At 34.4% G+C, this 8270-nt stretch overlaps 3 protein-coding genes across 5 annotated transcripts in view; 1 reads left to right on the forward strand and 2 right to left on the reverse strand.

Annotated features, from left to right (window-relative positions):
• Positions 1-413: 413 nt before the first annotated feature.
• LOC102587626 (protein NUCLEAR FUSION DEFECTIVE 4-like) lies at positions 414-3734 on the forward strand. Of its 2 annotated transcripts, XR_001474310.1 has the most exons (4): positions 414-909; positions 1548-2425; positions 2505-3337; positions 3484-3734. XR_001474310.1 is itself a non-coding variant. In XM_006354496.2 (3 exons), the coding sequence occupies exons 1-3, from the start codon at positions 484-486 to the stop codon at positions 2977-2979; spliced, it is 1779 nt and encodes a 592-aa protein (XP_006354558.2). In that variant the 5' UTR covers positions 414-483; the 3' UTR covers positions 2980-3734. The 2 variants fall into 2 exon arrangements, 1 of the variants encoding a protein (XP_006354558.2); XM_006354496.2 differs by having other exon boundaries at positions 2505-3734.
• A 214-nt stretch (positions 3735-3948) lies between these two features.
• LOC102587947 (B3 domain-containing protein Os06g0112300-like) lies at positions 3949-5265 on the reverse strand. 2 transcript variants are annotated; one of them, XM_015311918.1, is made up of 3 exons: positions 5188-5265; positions 4899-5073; positions 3949-4541 (listed from the first exon to the last, which is right to left on the reverse strand). In XM_015311918.1, exons 1-3 carry the CDS (start codon positions 5262-5264, stop codon positions 4224-4226), a joined length of 570 nt encoding a protein of 189 aa, XP_015167404.1. In that variant the 5' UTR covers position 5265; the 3' UTR covers positions 3949-4223. The 2 variants fall into 2 exon arrangements, with proteins under 2 accessions (XP_015167404.1, XP_006354559.1); XM_006354497.2 differs by having other exon boundaries at positions 4899-5078.
• Positions 5266-6805: 1540 nt separating this feature from the next.
• LOC107061910 (B3 domain-containing protein Os04g0386900-like) overlaps positions 6806-8270 on the reverse strand; it is a 5639-nt gene continuing 4174 nt past the window's right edge. The window contains exons 2-3 of the mRNA XM_015311905.1: positions 7686-7817; positions 6806-7117 (exon numbers count right to left, since the gene is read on the reverse strand). Coding sequence (XP_015167391.1) covers positions 6806-7117; positions 7686-7817 — 444 coding nt within the window. The remainder of the gene's footprint in view (positions 7118-7685; positions 7818-8270) is intronic.

Here is an 8270-nt window from a genome sequence, read left to right on the forward strand (position 1 = left end):
TCCACACATGATGCACGAGATCACATTTAATATTGTTATCAAAATGTGAGTTGATGGTTAATCTACCTCAACGCCAATTCTTTTTATTATAATTAAGCTAAGAGTCACTCCAACCATATCAAATAATTTTAACAACTTCAACCTACATAAACTAATTCATATCTATTTTTTAATCAATTAAAAGTATTTTACACTTAGATTAAATTTCTGAAATTTCACATCCTTCGTTTTAGGTGAAACCTAGGTGAATCACCAAAAAAAATTTATTTCTAACAACGGCGTTAAATACTTATTGAGCCATATAAGTTCATCATTTAAAATTTACAAACACGATTTATTATGACAGAGCTAATATTTTTTTATTATGGTGGCTCAAAATATTATTTTTTTTAGCAAATCTTTATCCATAACCTTGTGGGTAGGACCTGAAAAACCTCTAACCTCCCTCCTCTTACCAACCACCCTTAAACATGCACAACTAAAATGATTACCTCTTCTTTGCTTTCAAGATTACCCCCACAAGAAAACCCCTTTTTCAATAAATACATATATGTATCCCCCATGACTCAAAAATATAAACCCAAAAAAAGAAGAAAAAGATTTATGGAGCAATCAAGTAAATGGATGATATTGATAGCAAGCACATGGATTCAAGCATTTACAGGGACGAATTTCGACTTCTCCTCTTATTCCTCTGATTTGAAATCTGTTCTTGGAATTTCACAAGTGCAGCTCAATTATCTGTCTATGGCTTCAGATTTTGGGAAAGCATTTGGGTGGTGTTCTGGGGTCTCTCTTATGTATTTCCCATTATGGGTTGTTCTTCTCATTGCTGCTTTCATGGGACTTGTTGGGTATGGCCTTCAATGGCTTGTCATTCAAAGAATCATCTTTTTGCCTTATTTCTTGGTCAGTTTCTTCTCTCACCTCTCTTTTCTTGATTGGAAATGAAATTTGGGAACTTAATCCATTTTTTTGCTGTTCTCTGTATATTCATTGCTTGCTTCTTTCTCTGTAACAATTTCTTCTCTCTGGATTATTTGGTGGACTAGTGGTTGACAGTTGTTGGAGCTACCACAAGAAATTAGCAAACTTTATTAGATCTAGAAATGACTTTTGGACAACCCCCTTTGAAGTACTAATCAAATAATCTCCTCTAAAATAAACCAAGAATGTCCATCAAGTGAAGTTAAATGATATGTAGAAGGCAAATTAACTTAATTTATCATTTATGAGGATTCTCATTAGGTGAAAGGTCTTTCTGTTAACAACTATACAGGGACTGCCTCCAAGGAGAACATTTTATCCTCCATCACCTTCCATTCTAGTCAGTTAAATTTTGGTGCTTGAAAACTTCTTTCCAAATCTTAAAAAACTTCAAGATTCAAGTGGTTCTTGAGAAAGATGCCTTTGTAATCAACTGAAATTGAAAACTACAGAAATTCAAGATATTACAAGATTATTTTCTTCAGCTCTTTACTTCACTGCGCTTGAAACTTCGTTGGGATCCTATCCTGTTCTCAAGCTTTCACTGATAAATCTTGCAGGTATTTCTGTTGTGTGTGCTGGCTGGCTGCAGTATCTGCTGGTTTAATACAGTATGCTATGTGTTGTGCATCAAACATTTCTCGGTAAATAGGCCAATTGCATTGTCCCTCAGCATAAGTTTCAATGGTGCAAGTGCGGCCCTGTACAACCTCATTGCCAATGCCATTAATTCCAAAGATGACACTCTGTACCTTCTTCTTAATGGCCTAGTCCCCCTTGTCACATCAATTGCAGCTCTTCCAATCCTCTGGCAACCTCGATCTCAAACCCTTCGTGCTGATTCTGTTCACAGAGAATATCTCAATTTCCGCTGTCTTACCATACTAGCAGTGTTTACCGGCCTTTATCTCTTAATTCTAAACTCGGTCTCATATAGTGCACAGACAGCTCGTATCCTCTTGGCTGGCGCAGTGTTCTTGCTGGTCCTACCGGTGATTGCACCAGGGGTTATCTGCACAGAAGAATGGTCTGAACTGTTCCATCCTAATTATATTTCACTTGAAGACAATGATACTGATGATCTTGAGATGCTCAATGAATTGATTTGGAAAGAGGCTTCAAGTATGAATGTTTGGATGGAAAATTCTGATGGTTCAAAAGAGAAGGGAAGTTGGACTAGCAGTTTTCTGTTGAGAGATCGTTTGTTGCTGCTTGGAGAGGAACATTCAGCAAGTCTGCTCATGTGTAGGTTGGATTTCTGGCTATATTACCTAGCATATTTCTGTGGGGGAACACTCGTACTTGTTTACAGCAACAATCTAGGCCAAATTTCAGAGTCACTTGGATATAGATCGGAGATCAGCTTCTTTGTTGCACTCTATTCTGCATGTTCCTTCTTCGGGCGCCTGCTTTCAGCCGCCCCAGACTTTCTACGCAAGTAAGTATTTCAAGATTTACTGTTCTTAATCACCATCATAGGAAAAAAACTGACAGCTGAAATGGTTTTTTGGATGCAGCAAGATGAACTATGCAAGGACCGCGTGGCTTGCATTTGCACTGATTCCTACACCACTGGCCTTCTTTCTGCTTGTTTTATCAGGAAGCAAAGCTGCATTGAGTGCTGCCACAGCATTAGTTGGGTTGAGCTCTGGTTTTGTATTTTCAGCAGCAGTGTCAATAACCTCTGAGCTGTTCGGCCCCAACAGTGCCGGAGTCAATCACAACATTCTCATTACCAACATCCCTCTGGGATCACTACTCTATGGACTTCTTGCAGCTATAGTCTATGAAGCAAACCTAGGGAAACCAGACCAAGTGCTTGTATTGGATGGATCAAAAGTTTGCATGGGTAGGAACTGTTACATTCAGACATTTATGTGGTGGGGATGCATCTCTTTATTGGGAGTAGCATCTAGTTTTCTGCTTTTCCTAAGAACTAAAGCTGCCTATGACAGTCAGGAAAGGAACCGAAATTGGATGAGATTAACCTGAGTGGAATTATCTTTCTGGACTGACTTGTGACGGCTATACGAAGATAGATGCCATTGGAATCACTACCTCATGCCACAATTAACAGCAATCCAGCATAACATTCTTCCAAAGGGTGGAAAGAAGTATAACTTTTGACACAATGGCAGGACAGATGCATCTATCATGGGGGTGATGAGACAAGAAAATAAACCCAAGCAGGCAAGCATACTCTACCTTTTGCATGATTAGGGAAGAGAGGTGAATTGAAAATTGTAGAGGAATACACAGAAAGAAATGATGAAAGTTGATACTTGATGGAATAAGACTGTTGGAAGTTACAAGTTTTGCTGACAAGCTATGCTGGCTTCTTCTACAAAAGGTAAATCCTCCAATGAGATATTAAAATACTGTCATCTGTCAAGTTCCCACTTGATCCTGCAAGTCTATAGTCTATACTGCTTGCTTTGATGGCAATCGTTGGTCGTTTGCTTGATTGGAAGGACTGATGCAATTATACCTTTCCAGTTCTTGCAGGAAGGTTGGCTAGAGATTTCTTGTAAAAACACTAGCCTTGATGAGTTTATAATGAGAATATTTTCATCGTTGAATCTTTTTTGATTCTATGTATTACTCTCCCTTCAACTAAACTACGAAACAGGGTTGATCACCTGAATCCAGAAATTCTGTGAAATCTCCCTTTCCTCAACAGTTGAGGAGAGGAAGAAGAAAATCAACTACCATGTAAAAGTAATGAGAATGAAGTTATTTTCTTGACAGTCTTTGAAAGATTCTGCATGATGAATACAATACTGATGAGGAAAATAGAGAAAACTAGTACTATCGACAGGTTCTACAGACAAAAGATGAAGAAGCATTAGAAGAAGGGATTTCAAACACAAAAATTATGATTATTTTCTTATATGGACATGTTAACAGGCATGTGATTGTCAACATATTGCTGAATTCCATACTTAAGACACAACCAGAAGATAAAGACATGTTAACAGGCATGTGATTGTCAACATAATTGCTAAATTCCATATTTAGGATACAACCAGAAGATAACCATAGAGTCACAATTTAGACAATACATACACAAAACAACTACTAGAAAGTTGACTCTTTTAAAGCAAAGCGAGACTGCATCCACCTGAGGTAGGTTAATAGAACTGCAGATGTATCTTGCAGAAAATAAAACTGACTAAATACGGTTCCAAATCTTGTCATTAATCTACGACTTCCAACAGTAAGAAGATCGAGTACTTTTAACCAAGTAGTATTGGGTTGTCACTGTTTGCACCCTCCTCATCTTCAGGGTTCAATTCAGCTGGGAAATCACCTCTGAGAATCTGAACTCTGAAATGGATTTTGCTAGCGCTGCACTCTAACAGTTCAAACACAAGTCCATCCCCCTCCTTCAGATTATTATCATCCACAAATTTTCTCCACTCAATGCTAAATTTGTGACCAGATTTGACTCCACCGTAAAACATATCCCACTTCTTCTGACCACAAGTAAGGACTGCACTGACTGCACGAGCTCCAGCAGAAGGAAGCTCACTGGTCATTTTCTTGGGTAAATACTGTCAAACATTCAAAGAAATTTAGTAATATAAAAGCCACAAGAACCCAAAAATGGAACCTTATGTCTGAGTATAACTATATATATTTATTTATTTTTACATTTTTCATAGTTTATTTTTAACCCTTCTTTAGGAGCTCCCACTTTTTTCTCCGCCATATCTAATCTTGAATTCACCACAAAAAATCTTCTTTTTTGGTTGCTACCCACCAGTTATCAATACCCACATTGGGTTCCAACTAAATTTGAGTCCTCACCAGAAAATCCCATAACAAAGTCGACTCAGTACCCTACAAAGAATCATCTTTAAACAGATACTAACAAAGGGGCGCGAGGAAGGGGAAAAAACGGGAGTTACCATACTGTAGATGGGCTTGACACCGGTCTTTGTGAGAATCAAATCAACATAGGGTTTCCCAGAAAGTGGCCAGTATTCACCATTGTCGATTTCTGGAATTCCAGAGCTTTCAATCTCGGGTTGTTTCATGGTGGAGTAACTATGTTTGTGGTTTGAAACACGTTCAAAGGATGATCTGCTCTGAAAATATCAAGAGAATCATGCAAGCTTTAAAATCTACAGGGCTGTCGAAATTCGAAATAAAGAAAAAAATATCAGAGAACTTTGTTACAGAATGATGAGAATGTACCTCCATAGTCGATTGATCAGATGATTGGAGTTCTTGTTCTGGCGAACCAGTTTACAGAAAGGGTTTTGGGTTGCCATGTATCCGTATATCTATTGAAATCCGATTAAATTTAAATTCACGTTGAATATTTTAAATTGAGGAGTAACATCGCTACTTAACAATTGAAATTCGGCTAATTTGAATTTTACAAGTCGTGAAAAATTTTAAAAAGAAATAATCAAATTCTTATATTATCTTACGAAATTGGCAAACTATAATTCATAAACAAAAATATCAAAATATGGTGTGACTAAATTATACCCAATATTTTACGCGAAGAAGAGGATATGTGTTATAAGGCTTACACTCTGTTTGAATCATTGTTACCCATTGTATTGTATTGTATCGTTACCATACCTACAATGTTTGTTTTGATTGTTACTTAAAACGTATTGTATTGTATTGTTAAATTTCGTTGTTACATAACAATGAAAACCCCTCATTTTATTGAACAACCGATTTGGTGTGTTCCCATTGTTACTTAATTTCTTTTTTCAATTATATCATGGCAATAATATTTTCATAATACTTTTTTACCCTTTACCATATATTATTTAATTCTAGTCAAACCTCCTACCCTAGAATAATTAAGGATATTTTAGTAAATTTATAAATTACAATACAGTACGATACAATCAAACCAAACAATAAAAATGTTATTAAACAACAACAAACAATACAGTCTACCCAAACATTGTATCTACCATATAGTATAGTACAATAGAGTATAATACAATACAGTACATTATGAAACAATAGGTAACAATGATCCAAACAGAGTGTTAAGCTTGCTGATTAATTGTGGATGTGTTGTTTTATTGTTAATTATGTTACATAATTAAATGCAAAGTCCTAAAAAATAATTTTTAAAATAAGAAAGAATTGATTGAATGCAAAGTCCTAAATTGATTAATGTGAAAGATAAATAGTGATTACATAATGGACTAATGTTTTAAAATACCCTGATTCAAGGATGATAGATTAGATTAAAATAATAATAATTCTATCAATGAAAATAATAACTTATAATAACTCTATCGGAAAAATAAGCTTTACAATAATTATACTCTATTCATATATTTCTCATGTAATTATCTATTCGACTACAAATAACTGCACAATAGCACTACATTTTCTTTCTCATTCTTCTTACTAAGAGTATTCATGCTTTTAATATAATTAACTTATGTGAGCATGAATTGCACGTTAATATCGAGCCAATTAGCCAGTAAAAATGATCTATAAGGTATCAGAGTTATAATTAGATATCAATTTAAAGTACAATTTTGAAATTAATATAATTTGATATTTCAGTTTCGATTTAAATGTTGCCAGCAATTTAATTGCACTCATATTAAAATGGATGAAAACATCATCACTGGAGTTTCAGAGAGATATAATCAAATATGAGCCAATAGATAAACCACATAAATGAGAAAACAATATCAATAAAATGAGACATACATCATACATGAAATTACTGGTATTGATAAAGGTTTTTTTTTTTGGAAATTCAAACTATTAAAACTGATAGAAGTTTTTTTTTTTTTGAATTAAAACTACTGAAATTGATAAGTTTTTAACCAAGTATTATTGGGTTGTCACTGTTTGTACCCTCCACATCTTCAGGAATCAATTCAGCTGGAAAATCACCTCTGAGAATCTGAAATCTGAATTCAATTTTGCTAGTGCTGCACTCTGACAGTTCAAACACAAGTCCATCCCCTTCCTTCAAATTGTTACCATCCACAAATTTCCTCCATCCAGTGCTAACAAATTTATAACTAGATCTGGCTCCACCGTAAAACAAATTCCACTTCTTTCGATCACAAGTAAGAACTACAGGGACTCCAGCAGAAGGAAGCTCTTTGTTCATTTTTTTGGGTAAGTACTGTCAAACATTCAAAGAAATTCAATAATATAAAAATCACGAGTCCAGAAGAACACAAAGCTTTCAACTATATATATATATATATATATATATATATATATATATTAAAACCTAAACTTTAAGCCTAAAACTTATGGCATCTAATCTTAAAATTCAACACTGTAAATAATATTTTTTTGTGTTTTTTCACTTGGTATCCGATACCGAGGAAATGAGATCTCTATAACTTGAAAAAAAATTATTTACAAAAATTAACCTTTTTAAATCTTTTATGTTTAAAAAATAAAGATCTCTTATGTATGAAATTGAGAATCTTTCGTAAAAAAGACATACAACTAATTTTTTTTGTAAAGGGCTAGAGAATCATTTCTCTATTCAATACCCATATTCCCAATAAATTGGATCCACCTCAAAAAGTCCACATTGGTGTAAAAAGTTTACAAAGACAACATACTCATTACGAGAACTCTAATTAAGGATGATCGTCACTACTACAAAGAATCATCTTTAAGAAAATATTGAAAATGGAATGATTTATATAGAATGTGGAGGGGAAAATGAGAGTTACCAAACTGTAGGTAGGTTTGACGGCGCTCTTAGTGAGAATTATATCAACGTAGGGTTTTCCAGAAAGTGGCCAATATTCATCATTATCAATTTCCGAGCTACCAATGCTTTCCATCATGATGGATTTACCTTTCTGGTTTGAAACACATTAAAAAATCAAAGAAGAATATAAGTTTTTAAATTAACATGGGGTGTCAAAAATCAGAATAAAGAAAAACAGAAAAAGAGAAATTTGTTAAGAATGATTGGAATGTACATTCATGTCGATTGATTAGATGATTGGAGTTCTTGTTATGGTTTGATTCAGTGTACAAAGAGTACACAAAAACCCTAGAACTGTCAAGAGGGTCTAGTTTGAGTTTTGGGAGTAGGGGGTACGGTTCCTAGTGTTTTCGAAAAACAACTCAAGTACTTTTTTTTTGTTAAACACCTATTCCTATTTACTTCTTTATATAATATTATGCATCGTTACATAAATAGGTGGTCGTATTACTACTAGCACGAGATTATTCTAGCCAAAAGAATTATAGACTCAAATTATATAACGACTTATTAAAACTGGTAAAAGTAATTATTTCTTTGTCTT

Source organism: Solanum tuberosum, unplaced genomic scaffold (genome assembly GCF_000226075.1).
Source record: "Solanum tuberosum cultivar DM 1-3 516 R44 unplaced genomic scaffold, SolTub_3.0 scf00173, whole genome shotgun sequence".
NCBI lineage: Eukaryota > Viridiplantae > Streptophyta > Magnoliopsida > Solanales > Solanaceae > Solanum > Solanum tuberosum.

Excerpts from the sequence above, each read along its gene's own strand:
- LOC102587626 (XM_006354496.2), top strand. The coding sequence starts at position 484 with ATGATTACCTCTTCTTTGCTTTCAAGATTACCCCCACAAGAAAACCCC. Across the intron at positions 910-1,547 it reads TCTTTTTGCCTTATTTCTTG|GTATTTCTGTTGTGTGTGCT; the intron begins GTCAGTTTCTTC and ends TAAATCTTGCAG. Across the intron at positions 2,426-2,504 it reads GCCCCAGACTTTCTACGCAA|CAAGATGAACTATGCAAGGA; the intron begins GTAAGTATTTCA and ends TTTTGGATGCAG.
- LOC102587947 (XM_015311918.1), bottom strand. The coding sequence starts at position 5,264 with ATGGCAACCCAAAACCCTTTCTGTAAACTGGTTCGCCAGAACAAGAAC. Across the intron at positions 5,074-5,187 it reads CTGATCAATCGACTATGGAG|ATCATCCTTTGAACGTGTTT; the intron begins GTACATTCTCAT and ends TTTTCAGAGCAG. Across the intron at positions 4,542-4,898 it reads TCAAGCCCATCTACAGTATG|TATTTACCCAAGAAAATGAC; the intron begins GTAACTCCCGTT and ends AATGTTTGACAG.